Here is a 22,182-nt window from a genome sequence, read left to right as displayed (position 1 = left end):
TTAGGTAGTTGCATGTATTGGGGGCTTTGGTGCTAAGCTAGTAACAAAGTATTATTTTGTTTTTTAGGTCCCGCTCTTGCGGATTCAGAGGGGGTTAAAGTTAGACGGGTTAGGAAGTTAAAGGAGAATGTTTGCGCCAGGCAGAAACGACGACGACGGCGAGCAAACAACGAATTGCCAGAGGAATCGGAGAAAAGAATAGCAAAGACAATGATGCGTAGAAACGCAATGACGATTCTCGAATGTTCCACTGCTTGGGCCTTCCGTTGGTTCCAAAGCGCGTATTATTGCTCGTACTGTGATGTTAAATTCGTAGATCCAATACTTTTACGCGGTCACGTTACCACTTTCCACATTGCCGATGCACCTACAAAGCGAATATTTTCTAAACTTACCGAAAATAATATGGTTAAGGTAGATGTATCTGATGTACATTGTAGGATTTGCAATTGTAAGATAGAAAGCATAGATTCTTTGAAAAAACACCTAATGGACGTTCATGATAAAACCCTAAATCATGATTATAACGATGGAATACTGCCTTTTAAACTCGATTCGAACGGTTTCGAATGCCAAATATGTTGCGCTCATTTTACAAGTTTTTGTAAAATCAATGAACACATGAACACACACTTTAAAAACTACATTTGCGATGCATGCGGGAAGGCGTTTATATCCAAATCACGGTTTAGAACGCATGTACAATCACATGAGACCGGTAGTTTTCCGTGTGGGGTGTGTGATGAAATTTTAGAAACGAGGGTCGCTAGAATGTGTCATAGGTCGAAAGTTCACAAAAAAGGAGTTCGATACACATGTCCACATTGCCCCGAAGTTTTTACGACTTACTACGCAAGAGCGAAGCATTTGGTTGATGGACACGCTCAACAGAAGCAAAAATATGAATGCTTTACGTGCGGTAAATCGTTCGAAACGAGCTGTAAACGCGCAGCGCACATTCGTCTAACTCATAAGCCAATTGAAAAACGATATGATTGTCCCAATTGCTCCTGGTATTTTGTAAGCAAATCGAAATTGAAAAGGCACATATTGACACATGATAATGTTCTTGAAACGAATGAAAATTTTCCGAAGGAATGAAATATACAAGAATTGTTTTTTTTTATTTTTAGGCGATGGTGTCGCAACAGAAATAACAGTAAAAATTGAATGGAAAAAAGCGCGAAGAGCTACGGAAGATAAAGCAAATGCCGCCTTGCTTCTCGAATGTTCAAATGCGGTGGCGTTTAGGTGGATGCGTGGAAAATTTATGTGTGCATACTGCCCTAAAATATGCGCAAATGTTAGTGAAATACGTTCTCATAGCCAAGCGCACGATAAACTTCTAATTTTCCATAAAGCAGAAGTTCGGAATTCATTTCCGCTTAGAATTGATATAACAAATTTAAAATGCAGCATTTGTGACTTAAGTTGTATAAGTTTAATGGTCTTAAAAACGCACCTGATAACGGATCATGAAAAAAATTTCAACTCAAAATATAACGATGGTGTAATTCCATTCGTTTTGACTAGCTCCGAATATCGCTGTGTTCATTGCGACACATTGTTTGAAAGCTATATGAATTTATTTAGCCATATGAACGAACATTATCAGAGTTTTGTTTGTTATACTTGCGGAAAAGGATATTCTGCCAAGCACAAGCTAAGAGCTCATCAGAAGTGTCACGAAACTGGAAAAATTGCGTGTCCTAAATGCGACCTTGTATTTGTAAATCATGTTGTCAAAAATAGGCATGTCGCCATTACTCACGGTCCGAAAAAGCGGTATCGCTGTCCTATATGTGATTTGACTTTCAAATCTTGCCATTCGAGATTAAAACATCTGGACAAAATTCATGGACAAAAAAGGGAATATCGTTGCAGTATGTGCCCATCTGTGTTCGGAAGTGGGACGTCTCGGTATTCTCATATGCGGATAGTACATAACAGAAAAAAAGTTGCCACGAATTTATAATAATATATTTTAGAAATAAAGGAATTACAATTGTTTAACTGTTATTTATTTTAAAGAAACTCCGGTTTTGTGTTGTTATATATCCTTACAAAAGGTATAATTTTACTTATTTAACGATATTTTTTTTACGTAACTTGTAGTAAATTTACGTATTTAATATATATTAGGTCATTTTAAAGATATTATTTCGAATAAGCTTTAATTGCGTTTCAGTCGTACATTGCTAGTCTTTTGATAGTAGATTTTCTTTTGTTTTTAGATACGATCAAGACAGTTAATTGGAAACGGAGACGCAGGTTCTATAACGATCATAGAGATAACGCGGCAATTATAATAGAATACTCGAATGCCTGTCCTTTCCGATGGAAACGCGGTGCTTTCGCTTGTTCGCACTGCCCGAGGACGTTCGGTCATTTTCAGGATGTTTTCAACCATGCTCAGGAACATAGTAATCGTCTCGAAGCCATGAGATACGCACGGCCATACGATAATGTTAAAATAGAAATAAGTAATCTTAAATGTGTTATTTGTCACGACAGCATGAGCGGCTTGGAACAGCTTAAAGAGCATTTGCTAAGCGTTCACCAAAAGCCGATACATAAAGAATTGAGCTTGGGTGTTACACCATTCATTCTTCAGAATAAAGAAATGCTCTGTACACATTGTGATGAACGTTTCTCTTTGTTCTCTAGATTGAATAGTCACATGAATCAACATTATCCAAATAATATTTGTTTTCACTGTGGGAAATCATTCTCCGCCGTTCATCGGTTGAAAGCTCATCAGTTAACTCACGAATCAAATGAAATGGAACACAAATGTTCGAAATGTGACGAAATATTCGATACACGAGCGTTGAAAAATTATCACATAAATACAACACACGCGCCAGAAAATCGCTACAGATGCCCGTATTGTAACTTATCGTTTAAACGTTATTCCGATCGTTTGAGACATTTGAAACAGCTTCATAACCAAACCGTGGAATATCCATGTCATTTGTGTTCAGCGATTTTCGCTATGTCCGACCAGAGAACGAAGCATATTAAAAACGTTCATATAAAACATAAGCAATTCCAGTGCGACTTTTGTCCGAGTAAATTCGTGACCGCTGGACAGTTAAAGAATCATCTTGTGAAGCATTCGGGACTGAGAGAATATCAGTGCGGTGTTTGTAAAAAGAGCTACGCAAGAGCTAGGACGTTAAAGGAACATATGAGGATACACAATAATGATAGACGATTTGTTTGCGAATATTGCAATAATGCCTTCATCCAAAAGTGCAGTCTTAAAAGTCATTTGAGAACGCACCATCCAACCGCGGAACCTACTAAGATTGCAGTTTAATTTTTTATTATATTTAACAAATAGAAACGATTAAGACAAACATATCTTAATTTCGAAATCAAATCAATATTTATTTACCGTGGAAGTTAAAGTATAAATACGGAAGTTAATATATAAGGCCGATACATCTAATTCAAAATGTTTATATTATATATATATTGTTTCTGATAACTAATTAATCTTTAAAACGGTTCTGAAAAACATCAGGTGATTTTTGTTCTTATAATATTATTTATTATTGAAATTGTTTATTTTTTTTTACTGAAACAGAGATATGATATTATTTGTTGCTGTAAATTTGAATATAGGGAATACATAGCCTTTATCGGATATTTTTCTATTTTTAGGAAGAAACTGTGCTGATGTTGAGAATAAACGAGAAATGGACATAAGTGTAGAGAGAAACACATACATGTCAGTCATCAAGGCAGATGGAATTAAGCGGAGAACGGAGGGGAATGACAGGCGTGCCGCTTTTAGAAAGAACATAACAATTATCATGAGCTCATGTACGGCGTACCCTTTTAAATATGGAAAAGGATCATATTTATGTTTCTTCTGTAAGAACACATTTTTAGAACCGGAAAAATTAAGAGAACATACCCAAAAAGATCACTCCGGTCTAATGTTTCAGTTGAAAAAATATGAACCTCTGAAAATGGACTTTGCAATCACATACTGCAAATTGTGCGGCATTAATATTAATAATTACGTTTCATTGAAATCACATTTACGGGAGCATGGGAAAGTGTTGGACTGTGCGTACGGTGAATCGATTCTTCCTTATAAATTGATTAAAGACGAACATTGCTGTCAGGTTTGTGGGAAACGGTACGAAACGTTCCTTAGTCTCCATAAACATATGAACACTCACTATGAACATTTCATTTGCGAAACATGCGGTAAGGGTTTTGCTACAGCTCAGCGTATGCTCAATCATTCGCGGACGCATGAAAGGCGGGATTTCCCCTGCAAGCATTGTGGGAAAACGCTGGAGTCATATGCGTCGCTCTACACCCATATAGTTAAAGTCCACCGTTTAAATAAGAGGTATAAGTGTCCTATATGCGACGAGAAGTTTTCTGCGTACAAATATAGAATGAAACATTTGAATACAGTTCACGGAGAAAAAACAGCATCATTTCCGTGTCCATCTTGTCCAAAGGTTTTCGATCTTTGTAGTCGACGGACCGCTCATATACGATCTCTCCATTTGCAGGAACGTAATCACGCCTGCTCGGTCTGCGGAATGAAGTTCTTTAGTAACTACGAATTGCAAGAGCATAGTGTTAAGCATGTGGGTGCTAGAATATATCAATGTGATGTTTGTAAAAAATCCTACGCTAGATTAAAGACTTTACGCGAACACATGAGAATTCATAATAATGACAGGCGATTTGTGTGTCCTGTTTGCGGGCAATCTTTCATTCAAAAATGTAGCTTGAAAAAACACATAACGGTCCATCATCCCATGCAAATTAAATCCGATGTTTTTTAAATATAAATATATAAAATAAATAAAAGTATTGTTTTCTGAGTTTCAAAGTGCAATAATCTCTTTCAAAAATAGCCATATTTGCTCTTAGAATATATTTTTTAAGCTTTAGTGTGAACCCTTGTTATTTATAAATATAATATGGACTTTTACTGCATACAATTTCAAATGTTCTGTAGTAATAAAGTATGTATTGAATTCACATAGTTTTATTACGCGTACACCTTAAAAATATATCAAATATTCAAAATGTCGAAGGATAAAGCTAAAAGCTTATAAATAAGCGGGACAACGATAAAAGCACGTGCTTGAGCGGTTTCTAAATAATAATCCGCAATATCGCGTAATATTGCAATATTTTATATATATTTGCATGTAATTTTTGTATAAATGCGTCACGCTCATGCACGTGTTTTATCATTTTTAGGTGAAATCGTCGGCGATATTGGCGTACTTACTTTGAATGCGGAGGCACGTATAGAGAACGCGAAAAAAATGAAAGATGCAGATGCTATAAAGGCAAAGAAGAAAAATGCGAGTATTTTGTTAGAGAACACGAGGATTTGCCCATTTAGATGGATGAAGAATTTATATTTGTGTTTTTATTGTGACCAACAATTTACTGATCCAGCTATTCTGAGGCACCATAATAGTTTGGATCATAATTCACAATCATTGATGCAAGTAAAAGCGGCATTATCTAGACTTAAAAAGCATGAATTAGTTAAAGCAGACGTATCAGATTTGAGTTGCAAACTATGTGTTACGCGAATAAATAATTTCGAAAATATAAAAACACATTTAATCGAAAAACATGGTGCAAACTTGGACATGAACTCGCAAGATGGTGTTCTGCCATTTAAAATTAGTAAGAATAACTTTCCATGTGCTATTTGTGAGGAAAAATTCGATGAGTTCAAAACTCTTAATCATCACATGAACACGCATTATCAAAATTTTATTTGCGAACAATGTGGCTCAGGTTTTATGACACCAGATCGTTTGCGGACTCACGCTTTCTCTCACGAAACAGGAGCCTTTGCTTGTGAAATTTGTGATAAAGTATTTCGATCTATGAATGCGAAAAATGAGCACTACGCTACGGTACATAAGAAAGTCAAACGTCACCGGTGCCCGTACTGTCCTGAGACATTTCGAAATTACTTTCAAAGGAACAAACATATTTCAACGATACACGGTATGAAATTAAAAGAATTCAAATGTTCGCTGTGCCCGAAAGTGTTTACGTCGAGCGGGAAAATTGGCGTGCATGTACGAACAGTGCATTTAAAAATGAAAAGACACGCTTGTGATGTGTGCGAATGGAAATTTTATTCAAAATCGGAATTAAAGGAACACATGATTCGGCATGGCGGTGAAAGAAAATTTCAATGTAATATTTGCAAGAAAGCCTACGCTAGAAAATATACTCTGAGAGAGCATATGAGGATACACGAAAACGATAGGCGATTCGTTTGCACGATTTGTGGTGGATCGTTTGTTCAGAAATGCAGCTTAAAGCATCATGTCAAAGTTAATCATCCATCGGTTAAGACGAATGAATTCCAAAATCTGTTGTCATAATTTATATTATAGGTATATTTCCTTTGTGTCGTTTGGGCTAATATTTATATCTATACCGACTTTATGTAAGCGTTAATGAACTCTTTACCTGGTTCAAAATATATTTGCTTCTAAATGATTTTATTTAGATTAAAACGAGCATTATCAAGATACACACCTACAGTTGGGTATGGACTAATCTGCACCTAATAATAACACCTAAATACACTGCATGTTCGAGATATTCGGGTGAAAATACAAAGAATTTGTTTCTGTTTTTAGGAATGGACTCTATATCGACGGAAAAACAGACGCCGGCAAAACGGATAGTACCACTGTTTCAAGTGGCTTACGATCGAAGTCTTTGCAAACCTTTGGGGACAGTGACAGCTTTTCGAAAATTGCGCCTTAAGAGCCAGTCTAATATGCCAACTTCTCCTGCTGTAAGAAATAATACGCCATCCCGTAGCCCGTCACCAATCTCACTGGGAAGGAGAAGTGTAACGCCAGTCAAAAGTGTCATCTCTGTCTTACCCACACCGAAAATAATGAAAAAGCAAGCTGACTATCGCCAGAATGCATTAACTGTTTTCGAATTCTCAACCGTCTATCCATTTATTTATGGGAACAATAAATTTAAATGCTTCATTTGCTCTCAACCTTTTCTCGAAACTTCTCTTTTGAGACAACATATGAATGAAAATCATACGTTTGCACCATTGAAAAGATTACTAAATAATCGAAGGGAGAACGTGTTGAAGGTAGATGTCGGCGAGTTGATGTGTAAATTGTGTTCAGTGAAGCCGAAGGATTTATTACAGCTAAAGTTTCATTTGAAAGAAGACCATCAGAAACCTATAGATCCAGATTTACAGGATAACATGATACCGTTTAAATTAGAAGAAGAGGATGGTTCCTATAAGTGTGTTATATGTGACCAATTATTTATAAAAGTCCGTATACTCGTTATACATATGAGTGTCCATTTTAATAATTACAGCTGCGAAATTTGTGGTTCAGGATTTATGACGTTGCGACTCTTAAAGAAGCATTTAGAAGTTCACGAAACCGGCAATTTCCCTTGTGATAGATGTAACAAAGTCTTCAGCACGACTCATAAGAGATCGCTTCATATACGAGGCGTTCATCTCAAACAGTACCCTCGCCGTTGTCCGATATGTCCGGAGCGTTTCAATTCGAATTACAGGCGAACGATCCATCTTCAAGACGTACACAATCAATCGACCAGAGTACATAAATGTGAGACCTGCGGTCGCGGATTCAATCTCAAATATCATTTGATTTGTCATACACGATCGGTTCATTTGCAGGAGCGAAACCATCAGTGTAAAGTTTGTTTGCAAAGGTTCTGCAATAAAGAAACTCTAAAACGTCATATGGTTATACATACAGGCGAAAAAAATCATAAATGTGAAATGTGCGGCATGGCATTCCTGCGGAGAAAGAATTTGAAAGACCATTTGAGGTTACACGAAGTAGTTTAAAAGGTTACGTACGATTCACATCACACTAGCCAAATCGTATCACGCGGCAGCGCATTTTGTATATTGCAAAGGAATAATAACTTTTCTACACAATAATTAGAGTACATATTTTTATGTTACCGTATGCAGCCAACGTTCCTTATGTAAATATGGGCTTTAAATATTGTGTTCACATTTCAAATTGGCTTTACCACTTGTAAAATTTGCTGCAGCGCGATTCGACGCGTCGCGTTTGATGTAAATCATATATGCTTAAGGTCTTAGGATTTTTTTTATTTGCAAGCATATCTTATTTTCTAAATATTATTATGATGAAGAATGAAGTTTACCAGATTCTTTAAAATTAATTTATATCGATATTATAATATTAAAACACAATAAATCAAATTAGCTAACGATCCAATGATAATAATTTTCTAACAATTCGCAGCTAAAATATTATTTATATAATGTATTTTTTGGACAATAAATGCTTTTGTTCAAGTATTTTATTTTTTTAATGAACACCGTTTCAGATAATATCCGATTTCCGATTTATTTTATACATTATGTAAAATATACAAACGATACATATTCAATAATAATACACACATTACAATGATACATTCATTCTTTTTTAGGCATCATCGTAGAAACAAATTCATCGATTTTATTAAAAGACGATGACGGCTGTGAAATAAAACTTAAGCTTCTAAAGAATCCAATTAATATTAAAAATCTTATTTGTGAATACGAAGACGATACAGAAGTAATAAATAAACGATTAGAGGAAGATGATATTCAGACAGATAAAAAATTAAACACGTGTGAAAAGAAAGAAATTAAAATGATAAAATTACCCACAGTTTCCATGTTAAAAGAACCTTTGCTGCTAAATGATATACCAGATCAGAAAAGTGGTATAAAATCGGTTGTATTTAATGTAAAAACTGTGAAAAATAGACCTTGTGGTAACTTAAAAAAAAGGAACACATTTGACTATCATAAATGGAAGCAAAATGCAATAACTCTTATTGAATTTTCGTACGTGTATCCCTTCATTCATGCCAGTAACAAATATAAATGTTTTGTCTGTGCAAAAGCGTTCCTGGAGGCAGTTCTTTTAAGAGAGCATTCAACGGGGGTTCATACAATTAAGGATTTCAGACAAGAACTGAATAACAGAGTCCGAGATAAAAATCTAAAAGTAGACGTTACAATTTTGCAATGCAAATTATGTCAATCAGTTTCTCCTAATATTTATTCGTTAAAAGTTCACCTGAAAGGTCATGGCATTAAAATAGATCCTGATTTTCAAGATAATATTATTCCATTTAAATTGGAAGAGGACATTTTCCAGTGTCAATTATGCAATGAAACTTACCTCAAGCTACGTTTACTGATAATACACATGAGCAAACACTTCAATAATTACAGCTGTGAAATATGTGGATCCGTTTTTATATCATTGCATCTCCTAAAGAGGCATTTGCAAACACATAAAATCGGACATTATCCCTGTGAAATATGCGACAAGGTCTTCAGTAATTCTGCAAAGAGAACAATGCACACGAGAGGCGTACATTTAAAGCAATATCCACGAACGTGTCCGATTTGTCCGGAAAGATTCAATTCGAACTATCAGAGAACAAAGCACTTGCGTATCGTCCACAATCAAAGTTCTGAATTGTTCAAGTGTGAAACCTGCGGCCGAGAGTACGATCTTAAGTATCAGTTGTTGGTGCATATAAGATCTGTTCACATGCAGGAAAGAAACCACAAGTGTGGTATTTGTCATTCGCGATTTTTCTCGAAATATTGTTTGTCCAGACATATGGTGATTCATACTGGTGACAAGAATTTTAAATGTGAGATCTGTGGAAAGGCGTACGCAAGAAGTAAGAATTTGAAAGAGCACATCAAATCCCATGACGTTGGGGAAGTGTCTACGATTTGCGGTGAAGATTATAATGGTCGCACAACTTTGGCTACCCATCTGAATATTTCTCAATGAGTACTTAACTGATTCTTTTAATTACATAATAAAATATAAAGATAATTAATCTCAATTATACTTATTAAATGAATGCTATATACTTTAGCTTATATTATGTTTAATTTGATTACTGTAAAGCAAGCCACGTTAGGTTAGTATCGTTTTTATAGCTGCTGCACTGCACTGATATGTAGAAAGCTGAAGAAAGAAGTTCTAAAGAAGTTTTTGTTTACAGCAACACCGGACACTGAGCGGCCGACGCCAAGAACAAGCATTTGGCAAATGACGATATACGAAAGATTAAATGCCGCGACCTTCTTAGAAACGACAACGATCAAACCATTTTTTTATCAGCAAGCAAATTTCAAATGCTTTTATTGCACGGAAGTCTTTCCTGAGATTCATTCGGTATTGCAACACACAGCTTTTCATTCGGTACCGGATAGATCAAGTCTCCTCAAGCAGTATTTAAGGAAAGGCAAACGAGTCATCAAAGTTGATATATCTAACCTAAAGTGCAAATTGTGCGACCAGAAGTTTTCCGACCTCGACGATATTAGAAAGCATTTGATAGTCATGCATAAAAAAGAATTTAATACAGCTGGAAACGGTCTCATGGCTTATGATTTGACCATGAACAATGGTGTTCTCTCATGTCATAAATGTGGAAAGACCTTCAATTCGTTCTTTCTCCTGAACAGACATATGAATGCACATTTCAGTGTTGTCTGTGAAACATGTGGACTTGGATTCATTTCACACCAGCGTCTTATTAACCACAAGATAGTTCACCAGAATGGTGTGCACAAATGCGACAAGTGCCAAGATATATTCCCAACAAAATTGAAATTAAGGTACCACATATTCAAGAAGCACGAGATGTCAAATGCGAAGAGAGTGAAACCATTGAAATGTCCGCACTGCTTGGAACGATTTTCAGAGCACTATCGAAAGATGACACATTTGAAAGAGGCGCATGGAATCATTTTTACATTTGAGTGTCAAGCCTGCAAAGCGATATTCCCAACTCGTAGAGCTTTGACGGAACATACGACCAAACAACACACCCAAAAGATTCAATGCAAAGTATGTGGAAAGTGTTTCGGAACGAAATCGCTGTTAAAGATGCATTCGCGTGGGCACACCGGGGAAAGAAATTTCTACTGCAGTGTATGCCAGAAAGCGTACATGCACGAGCGGACGCTGCGCCAACATATGCGTGTGCATGGACCGGTATTGAAGTTCACGTGCTGTGAATGCGGTAGCGGTTTTCATAATCGTAACGATTACAATAAACATATGAAACAGTGGCATCCACAGTGGCAGTTTAGGACTATCATTAAGAACTTTGGGTCAGAACTTGTAAATTGATTAGTTGTACGTTATTTAAATTTTAAACGGGTTAGTGGTACCTAATATATGTGAGAAATAAATTTAGTGATATAAATATTGTGATTGTTCTTATTTTCATGTCACGCATCAATTTCATCAACCTTTAACGAGTATATTTTTATTAATTAATTATAATTAAACCGAATTTTATCTAACTTCATTATTTTATTCAAAAATATATTTTAACATGGTTAAAGATAAGCAAAATTAACATTTATTTTCGGAAACAAGCGTGGTAACATTTGCTTTAAATCATTTTAAATAGCAAAACAATTTAAATATAAATACTATCACGATAAGTGTATTTAAATACATACATACATATGTATATATTTCTTTATGTATATTTAGGAATGAGAAATGTTACACATTAGAGAAAAATTTCATTTAATCACAAAAAGTAATTTACTTCAAAATCAACTCAAGCCTAACAATATCTCATCAACTCGACATAATTTTCAAAGGACAAACAATTGATAATTTCCACACAGGAGTTAACACAACTCAATAAAATAACGACAGCAAATAGAAATAGTATCGAAAGAACTTAAGTGCGCTGCTTCGAAACCAATTACTTTACCTACCGACGACCAGTGATGCCAACTCCTACAGAATATTCCCCCTAGTACCAACTTCAAATTTCCCTATATATCGATTAAGACCCCTTTTTTAATACTGGAAAAACGCATAACGCGTTTCCGCCACGGGAACAGTGGAGGGAAGGAAATATGGGGCTCGCCAGTGTCCAATGCGCCGAGTGCGCCCCGAACATCGGAATACCCACTAAAAACCAGCGGTACCCTTTCCGTCTTAACGATGAGCGCCACGGGATCGCTTTCGCATGCTACCGTTCATCAATTAAGACTCCTACATTACCCCTAAATTTTTTGTTGTACACTCGATTTGAGAGGAAATTGCAAATATAAATTAAAAATATATTCAAGTAGTATAAAATAGCTGCTGTTATGCGGGTGCATTTTACATACATTAATTAATGACCTAATAATAATGATGATAACAATGAAATTAAACGATTATTATTTTTCATTGTGTGACCAGAAATCGGAGCCCGGGCGGGCCTCCTACCTGTTGTACAAGCATGCTGACCGTTGAGCTATTGTTTCAATCTCAATATATTATAGTTTTTTGATATTTCAGTTATAGCCACACTAGGAGTTTATATTTAGTTTAGTTTGTTGGTTGCGTTCGAGGTGTAATATAAATTGTATAGAGTCGTACGTTTTTTTAAGGAAAAAAAATCTTGAATAATAGACCCCTTAAATAAATGTTCCCTCTAAACAAACCCCTGGACACCTTGATTCCCCCAGATTGGGGGAAAACCCTCAAGTTGGCATCACTGCCGACGACTGAGCAGCGAATGAATCCACACCGGTTTTTTTTTCTGAATGAATGTATACTGTTGGCCCTATTGGCCTTTACAGCGTCACCGGGCGTTGGGGTGAGTACTAGACTCCGCCTTGAATTTTGAGCCGTCTCGGGCTCTACATGACGTCCATCCTGAGGGTGGAAGCACCGTACTAAATCACGACCGATTTCGTGATGTCATAAGTCGGGGACCTCGTTTCCACTGGCGGAAACGGTGTAAGTGTGTCTTCCCTTCGAAGGGAGCGTTTGCGACAGTTATTCTGACGTCTTTGTCGTCCTGGACGTGCATTGGACGCCTGAGTGTGTGTGGGAGGTTACCTCTGAGGGAGGTGTAGGTGCAGGCCTGCGCTATCAGCGGATTACCGTGTCGTTTAGCTCTCTCAAAATACGCCGTAGAGAGCATCTTGAGATGCTTGGCGATTGAATCGAATCGACACTCGACTGAGCGCTTGATTTTATAAGCAGTGGCGGGGATCGATGCTGCCCACAGTAGGTGTGGCTTATAGAACAAAAGAATCAAGACTGAGCAACTGAAATATTTATGAGATATCTGCCACAACCGAGAGTCCAAGCAGAAATATAATAACTAGTGCCTGCCCTTGTCTCCTCTCGCCCGCTTACGTTCCCCTCTTCACCTCGAACCAAAATCACGCCCCTCTGACGTCACAGTTAAAGACACGCCCCCCGGGGCCTATCCTTCAGCACTATTTAATATAAGAACGTAATTTATTTAAGCGTTTATCTTAATTTATTGCAAATTTCAAAACGCTTTTATTTTATTATATTTTGGCTCATATATTTATACACAATTTAAGTAACAAATATTTACAGTAAAGCGTAAAACGGTTATGAAACTAAAAATTTAATTCTAAACTAAAATAAACAATGCAATTATCCACTTATTGAAAGTGAGTTTTAATTTAAATAACAAATAAGCTCGTTTATGAATTAAAGAAGTACAGTATATTATTATGGATCGCATATTTACGTCTAACGTCTTGCAAATATATGTCTTGCGAGTCCAACAGATTAATATGTTTCTGTGAGTATTAGAAGTGTCCGCGTCGCGTACGCGATCCTTTAAAATAATCGATACGCGTATACTCTTACTCTGTTATGATACTTAGGAGACGTCCAAGTCGATACCTAGTATTAAAGCCTGTTTCAGTATATACGTCACATGTCTACAATAAATACGGACAGCGACCAACTTTTACATGATTTCTTGCTTAATAAATAGTTTAAATAACAGGACAAGACGAGAAATAAGATGTATTATATAATACAATTATAGCATATTTTGTATGTAAATATATAGACGGATGCGTACTCAAACTGTTGTGGTTTTTTTAGTGCCATAATTTATTTGTTATTTTGTTGTTTGTATTGTTAAATAAATAAACAAGTGATCGAAAATATGGGCCAATCAATTTAACATGGACATTTTGCATTCTCAGGACCGTGTTCTTCTGGACGTCAAGGAGTACTCACAAGTATTTGGGAAATGACAATATCCGAAAGACAAAACGCGGCGATGTTGCTCGAGAATACAACGATAAGACCCTTTGTTTACTGTCGATATTTCTTCAAATGCTTTTTCTGTTCCGAGGAACACTCTGAAATAAACTCACTGCTTAGACATAGTTCTACTCATGATATGCCCGGCCACGCGGACATTCTCAAAGACCTCTTACCAAAGGGCAAGCGTACTGTCAAAGTTGATATATCTGATTTGAAATGTAAAATATGCTCCAAAAATTTCTCGAATCTTGACCAAATAAGGAGACATTTAGAACTTGAACACGATAAAGTATTCACTAAATCCGGTAATGGTATTGTTGCTTATAATTTGAGTTCCAAGGACGGACAATTATCATGTCATATTTGTAATAAAATCTTCCAAACATTTATACTCTTGAATCGTCATATGAACGTGCATTTCAGTAATGCTGTTTGCGAGACTTGTGGCGCCGGTTTTATGACGCATCAAAGACTTATACAGCACAAGGAAATTCACTCGCCTGGTGGATATCCGTGCAATCGATGCAATAAAGTGTATACCACACATTCAAATCTAAAATACCATGTAGAAAAGGCGCATGAAGGCGCGACGAATATAAGAATGCTCAGATGCCCGCACTGCCCAGAGAGATTTAGCGAACATTTTAGGAAATTAAAACATTTAAAAGACGTTCACGAGATCACATTCACTTATACTTGTGACTTGTGCAAATCAACGTTTCCGAGTCGTAGGGCCCTCACTACACACACTAACAAATTTCACACACAGAAAACGCTCTGTGAAGTCTGTAAAAAAAGTTTCAGTTGCATTACAACGCTTAAGAAACACATGTCCTCGCATTCTGGTGAGAGGAATTTCGTTTGCGGAATCTGCGAGAAAACGTATGGGCACGAGAAAAGTTTGAAGAAACACGTGCGAATTCATGGAGAATTCAATAGTCATACGTATTGCGGCGATGCATTTCTAAATAAAAATGAATTTAATAAACACGTAAACGATTGCCGTTCCGAGGTCATAATCAATCCTTAGTTCTTATAATTATTGTTCTCAGTTAGGATATAGAATTAATTGTTTGGTTGTGAGATATGTCAGTTTTAATGATTGAGTATTTTTATTGTATCCCACATTGCTTTGAGTATATGATTGTCAAATGTCATCAAAGTATTTCGACAATAGGTTAATTAGAAAAGTTACCGTTATAAGTTGCCATTTGAGTGTATTTTCATATGAATACATTGTCAAGATGTTTTTTCTTTCACAGGCCGTAGATCGAGCTTTGAGACAAGTATTTGGCAAATGACAGTACCAGAGAGAAATAATGCAGCTTTGTTTTTAATTTACACGACAGTGAGACCCTTTATATTCATGGGCTCTTGTTTCAAATGTTTATTCTGTATGCAGTACTATTCAGAAATTTCTGCTTTATTAGAACACACGTCAACTCACGAAATAAGTGATAAAAGTATTGTTCTAGAAAAGTATATATCCAAAGGGAAGAGAACATTACAAGTGGATATATCACAATTAAAGTGTCGGTTATGCAACCGCGCGTATCCGAATTTAAACGCAATTCGCGATCATTTAAAAATGGAACATAAAAAACAATTCTTGCCAGCCGGTAATGGGATGACGGAATACAACATGGAGGTCAAGGATGGTTCTTTTAATTGTCATGTTTGCGATAAGGATTTTTATTCGTTTGCGTTATTAAATTCTCATATGAATTGTCATGTAGGTAAGGTTGTATGTGAAAATTGTGGCGCCGGATTTCTTAATCAACATTTATTGATGAAACATCGAGAAACGCATTTGACTAAGAAATTTAATTGTCTGCAATGCGAACGCGTGTTTTTAAAAAAGAGTCAATTGAAATATCATAACGAAATCGTTCATAAGGGCAAAGAAAGAGTCAAGCCAAAGAAATGTCAACTTTGTTCCCAAACGTTTAAGGAGCATTATAGTAAAATGATACACCTAAAACAGGTTCATGGTATAACAAGGAGTTTTCCATGTCAAATTTGTAAAGCAAATTTTAGTACACGACGTGCTTTGACAGAACACACGACGAGGTATCACACCGAGAAGTTTAAATGTGAAGTGTGCTCAAAATGCTTTGGAATAGAGTCGAAATTGAAACAGCACATGCGTGGACATACCGGTGAAAGAAATTTTATATGCCCATTGTGTAAAAATGCATACATGCACAAAATGACTCTACGAAAACATATGAGAAGTCACAACACGGTTTTTAAATTTATGTGTCCAGAATGTTCTTCTGGGTTCCACGATAAAAATGATTTTACGAAACATATGAGGCAATGGCATACTTGTAGTGACGTTAATGGTTGACATTCTAATTAAAGTGTATGTTTTATATAGGATGGAATATGTCTACAAATTGGATAGAAATTGTGTTCACTTATGTTTGTAAATAGTTTAACGGTTGTAGATTTAAGTGATTTTTAATTTTGTTTCTCTAAAAAGGTTTTAATGTTAAGGTTAATAACCAACCAAAGATTGTTAGACTGTGTAATTTATTTGTATTTCAAATGAAGTATATTAGAAAGTAAGTACCTACTGTTAAATTCATAAAGATAATGTTTCATTTCAGTGACGCGTAAAGATCTTCCGAGAAGTAGTAAATGGTCGATGACGCTGGCTGAGAGAATAAATGCAGCACATATTTTAGTAAACACAACGGTCACGCCGTTCACGTATTTACTATTTCCAAGCTCCTACAAATGTTTATTTTGTGACGTAAAGTCATTTGAAATTCACACGTTGCTGGAACATTCTAGAAGCCACGTTGTTCCCAATCACAACGAAATTCTAAAGGATATCTTAAAGAAAGGCAAGAAAAAAATCAAAGTGGACATATCGAATTTGAAATGTAGGATATGTGCCCAATCGTTTGTAAGCTTGGAAAATATTCAAAATCATTTGGCAAATGTACACGAGATCGTATTCACAGACGCTGGCGTCGGAATGATTTCGTTTAACTTAGAAACGACTAACGAAATATTCAAATGTCACATTTGTTCGAAAACATTTCACAGTTTCTTCCTTTTAAACAAACACATAAGCGTACATTACAGTAACGCGATGTGCGACTTATGCGGGAAGGGATTTTTGTCTTATCAGAGATTGATGACGCACCTCCAAAGCCATCGCAACGGCACATACCCGTGTGACAAATGTAAAAAAACCTTTCCGAGTGTATCAAAACTCAAGTACCATAATGACAAACTGCACGGAAATTTAGGTAAAAATAAATTGGCCAAATGTCACAAATGTTTGGCGAGATTCGAACATCATTACGAGAAGATAAAGCATTTGAAGGAAACACATGGCATCTCTTTTACATTCACTTGCGATACTTGCAATTGCGTGTTTAAAACTCGACACGCTCTTAATATGCACGTGGTTAAGGATCACACACAGAATATTGCGTGCGATATATGCAAGAAGACATTCTCGGAGCGATATCATTTAAAAAAGCACATGGCAACACACACTCAAGAGAGAAATTTTGTATGTCCGTTGTGTAAAAAGTGTTATCGATACGAGAAAACGTTGAAACAACATTTAAAACTACATAATCCTGATTGGAAATTTTCTTGTTCTATCTGTTGGACAAGTTTTTCCAATAAAAACGATTATAAGAGTCATAAAACTACAATGCATTAATGAAAATATATTTACTTTGATGCCTTTGTGTTCAATTTTATTTTTATGTAATTTAGAATTAATAAAAAATAACTTTTATATATAAAGGTATTATTATTAGTAAGTATTTGATTTTGATAAAAATTGTCACCTCTAGTCGGGAATTAAATTATTTAATTAAAAAAAAACAAGCTGTATAGACATTAACCAGTATCAATCAAATTATACAAAGAATAAAAAAAAACTAATGAAAGCTCATGTAAATTTTCGATATTTCTTGTATTTTGGGATAGTCCGGATCAACGGGTCTAGTAATAAATTAGATATTATTATTAAATATTGTAATATATTGACAACGGTGTTTTATTTCGCCTTTCCAGGCTTCTACGTCGTCTAATTAGTCAGTCCGGATATTGATGAGACTTCAGCGCGTCTGGCTTTGTACTCGCGAGTCTAACCAATGGGAACTTTTTTATTCAGTTTTAAATTCAATCCAAAAAAATAATATTATTTATTTATTTGGGAAACATACAACATAATATAATACATAAACATTTGGTAACAAAATAAGTCTCACATAAGCCGACAAAGTTTCCACTTTTAGATTCAAACATGGAGTGAACCTAACAATAACAATATATGTAACAATTAATTAAAATATATAAAGTCAAGTATTTAAAATGTAATTTTAAAAGCAGAACAAATCAAAATATAGGAATATTAATGTCAAATACAGTTTTTTAAGGCTTCTAAGAACTTAAATAAATTTTCTTTAAAGATATCTATATTAGAGTAGCGTTTATTATAATTGTCACATGCTCTTACCAAAAAGCGATTTTTAGCATAGTTCGTTCTAAATATTGGGACATAAAAGGTAAGTTTTGAACGGGCATTGGAATGTGACCACTTGATATAAATATTGTTGACTTACATTGAATCGACAAAATTATTCACAATTTTGTAAAGAAAAACCTGATCTTTGCATTCCCTGCGTTTCTCAAGCGACAAAATATTAAGCTCATTAATAGAATTGGGCCCAAATTTACGCGTTAATCTTCTAATAAATTTATCCTGTACATTTTCGATAGCCATAATATACTTAGAGTATTGTGGATTCCAAACCGTTGAAGCGAATTCCAAATTAGATCTTACATGCGAATTATACAACGCATTATATGTATTGATGTTTTTAAAGTCTCTTCCCTGGCGAAATATGAAACCCAATATACTGTAAGTTTTTGCGATAATTTTATTCACATGCCTGTCAAATAATAAATTAGAATCTAGAAGCACTCCTCGGTCCCTAACCTCGGTTACCCTCTTAATTCAGTGATTGGAAATTGTGTAATCAAATAAAATTGGAATTTTTTTTTCTAGAATATGTTATTATATAGTACTGATCAAAATTAAGATGTAGGCCGTTAGATGAACAATATTGCACTAAAATATCTAAATCATATTGCAAAATTGAGCAGTCACCACTTTTTTATGATTTTAAATAGTTTTGTATCATCGGCATATAGAAGTATGTTAGGATTTTGAAAATTTTTCAGTATATCATTAATGAAAATGTTAAACAATAGGGGACCGAGGTGACAGCCCTGAGGGACCCCAGATGTTATTGGGACAAAACTAGATATGTGTACTTTGACAGAGACTGCTTGAGTTCTGTCACGGAGATATGATGTTATCCATCTTAGCAAATCGCCGTGTATACCAATATATTCAAGTTTTTTAATTAATAACGAATGTGCATTTTATCAAATGCTCTTGAGTAATCAGTATATTCTCTCCATGGCTAAAAGAACAACATTGAGAAACTCAACAAGATTAGACTCAACTGATCTTTTGTTCACGAATCCATGTTGTTAGGTAACGAGCAGAGGTTTTATTAAAGGAAACAAAGTATCGTAAATAATCTTCTCAAATAATTTAGGAATGATTGACAACATTGAAATTCCACGATAATTTTTGACATTATGCTTATCTTCATTTTTAAAAATGGGAACAATAAGGGATTTTTTCCAAACAGGTGGTATTATGCCCGAATATATGGATTTGTTAAAAAGTAAATGTAAAGGAATTGATAAAGGTTTACTGCATCGTTTAAAAAACATAGGAGGTCATCCATCAGGGCCACTGCATTTAGATGAATCGAGTTTTGAGAGATATCTTTCAACGGTACGGCGTGATACATTAATTGTACTAATTAAGGACTGAATACTATGCTTGTTTAAAGTATCAATATCGGGTTGATTCACAACATCTACTTCAAAGACTGATTTAAAGAAGTTGCTAAATAGATTAGAGATGGAAGGACCATTGGAGCCAACAGTATTATCATGATACATGGTGTCAGGTATGTTATTGCCACCTTTCTTTGATTTTATAAAAGACCAAAATTTCCGGGAACTGTGATGAATATTATCTTCATCTCTAACAATGAAGACATCATAACACTCTTTTTTCATCAATTTAGTTCTGTGTCGAAGGTCAACAAATAGTCACTAATATGACCATAAATTTTCCATCGTTTATGTACTTGTAATTTCTTATTAATCAATTTAATTAAACACTTATTAAACCATACAGGATTTATTGATATCGTATACTGTTTTAGCTGGTACAAAGCGATCCACTACATTATTAACTATTAAATATAACTTATCTACTGCGTTAATTATTATGTTTGTTCAACCCAATCAATATTATTTAACTCATTTTTAATTGCGTTGTTGTTAGCAACATGAAAGCGACGAACAATTCGAGGAGCATAATGTAAATTAGAATCATTCAACATAATATCCATCAACACAGAAAAAGTCGGATGATGAGCGTCTTCAGGCAAAGATAATGGTGTAGCTCATTCGACCGAACAACTACAGTTAGACAGAAAGAGATCCAATAGTCTATTATTACCATTAAAAATCCCATTATACTGACACCAGCCAGAGAAGCAAATAAAAGCAAATAGTTGCATAACTAATTATTTTCGGATGGGTTTTGGATAGCCAGTGTATTAACAGAGTTATGTGACCATACAATATCTCCTATGTTGAAGTCTCCTACAACAATATATTTATCAAAAGGGTTATTTAAATTTAAATCTGATAAAAACTCAAAAAATGTGGCTTCAGAATCGCACTGGTTTTAATTTTGAGGGAAATAACAACAGAAAAGCCGTACAGTAAACAAAAAGTTTACTGGAACCATGTCCGACCACTATATTAACAAAAGTTATATCAGCACCTGGAAGGGACAATGGTGTCCTCGAGTGTTGCATGTCGACACAGATGCCACGACGTACTGCTGTAAGTGTACCACCACCCTTTTTTACCCCTAGAAGTGCATAGTCACGATCATTTCGGTACACGTTACAGCGTGAATCGAAGAGTTCTTCATCAAATATATTAGGAAGTAACCAGGTCTCACTTAGACAAATTACGTCATAATTGGAATTTAACAAATTAGAATAGAACTGTAAAGTTATAGTTCGCAATCCTCTAACATTTTGATAATAAATTTTTAAGTACATAATAATATTTAATTTAGATTATAATTATTGTTAATAATCATATTAAAGAGATATAACTTTTCAATGCACCTAGATGCCAGATAAGAATTAAAACATACCTTAAAGTCCATCAAACAATACCATATCAGCCTAATTTTCTTAAAAAATATAATTAAAATATTAACGAGAATCAGTAAAAATATGAAACAACAAAAAGAACTCCTTAAAAACTGAACAAAGTAATATACTTCAATATAATAAACCAAAAAATTAATGACGCTTATAAAATTTTGTTTAAATACTCCTGGGAATTAATGTGAAGTGAGCAGAATAAGTAACCTTTCTCTTTGCACTTACGTCGTGCTTCATTCAAAAGAGCCTTGTTGTAAGTGGACAGGAGGTCATTTATGTAAACAGGATTATTCCTGCCTCAAAAACCAAAGTCACATGCCTTCAGATTCTTTAACTTCCTTAACGATGAAAGAAAATCATCCTTTTTGTAACGTGCTGGCATTTTTAAAATAATGGGACGCGATTTATTTTCATATTTATTTTAATACTTTAAAAATCTTGTTTACTTATAAGAAAAAACAAATTTAGATAAATTTGTACTATAAATTCTGATAAGAAATCGATTCTAAGTTTATAATGGTTCGGAAAATGTATTATTGTTTCCAATTAAAATATAAATTGGTATAAATGACAATCAATGTTAAGAATGTTCATATAATTAATAATAATAGAATTAAGATGATAGTAATTTATGGTTTGACGGGTTTTTGTTCAATTATTTGAGGAATTCGCCACGTTCCGACTCGATGTGCTAATAGCATAATTTACAT

General features: G+C 34.9%; 5 protein-coding genes across 7 annotated transcripts in view; all 5 read left to right on the top strand.

Annotated features, from left to right (window-relative positions):
- LOC126779473 (zinc finger protein draculin-like) overlaps nt 1-3,337 on the top strand; it is a 31,863-nt gene extending 28,526 nt beyond the window's left edge. Inside the window, exon 5 of one of the 3 annotated variants that reach the window (XM_050503473.1) lies at nt 2,235-3,337. In XM_050503473.1, the coding sequence (XP_050359430.1) occupies nt 2,235-3,322 (1,088 nt within the window). In that variant the 3' untranslated portion in view covers nt 3,323-3,337. The other 2 variants (XM_050503478.1, XM_050503476.1) reach the window with 2 other exon arrangements.
- A 145-nt stretch (nt 3,338-3,482) lies between these two features.
- LOC126779592 (zinc finger protein 260-like) lies at nt 3,483-5,068 on the top strand. The gene is made up of 2 exons (XM_050503727.1): nt 3,483-3,529; nt 3,670-5,068. Exon 2 carries the CDS (start codon nt 3,705-3,707, stop codon nt 4,818-4,820), a length of 1,116 nt encoding a protein of 371 aa, XP_050359684.1. The 5' UTR covers nt 3,483-3,529; nt 3,670-3,704; the 3' UTR covers nt 4,821-5,068.
- LOC126779779 (zinc finger protein 845-like) lies at nt 5,063-9,934 on the top strand. Its single transcript, XM_050503916.1, has 4 exons — nt 5,063-6,391; nt 6,565-7,879; nt 8,098-8,110; nt 8,506-9,934. The coding sequence occupies exons 1-4, from the start codon at nt 5,208-5,210 to the stop codon at nt 9,876-9,878; spliced, it is 3,885 nt and encodes a 1,294-aa protein (XP_050359873.1). The 5' UTR covers nt 5,063-5,207; the 3' UTR covers nt 9,879-9,934.
- LOC126779570 (zinc finger protein 888-like) lies at nt 9,934-11,265 on the top strand. Its single transcript, XM_050503678.1, has 2 exons — nt 9,934-10,011; nt 10,096-11,265. The coding sequence occupies exons 1-2, from the start codon at nt 9,951-9,953 to the stop codon at nt 11,229-11,231; spliced, it is 1,197 nt and encodes a 398-aa protein (XP_050359635.1). The 5' UTR covers nt 9,934-9,950; the 3' UTR covers nt 11,232-11,265.
- A 5,256-nt stretch (nt 11,266-16,521) lies between these two features.
- LOC126779602 (zinc finger protein 26-like) lies at nt 16,522-17,847 on the top strand. The gene has a single exon (XM_050503743.1). It carries the CDS (start codon nt 16,810-16,812, stop codon nt 17,845-17,847), a length of 1,038 nt encoding a protein of 345 aa, XP_050359700.1. The 5' UTR covers nt 16,522-16,809.
- Nucleotides 17,848-22,182: the final 4,335 nt, after the last annotated feature.

This window comes from Nymphalis io, chromosome 29 (genome assembly GCF_905147045.1).
Source record: "Nymphalis io chromosome 29, ilAglIoxx1.1, whole genome shotgun sequence".
NCBI lineage: Eukaryota > Metazoa > Arthropoda > Insecta > Lepidoptera > Nymphalidae > Nymphalis > Nymphalis io.
The sequence above is the reverse complement of the archived record's forward strand: the minus strand, read 5'-3'. Positions and strand labels throughout refer to the sequence as shown.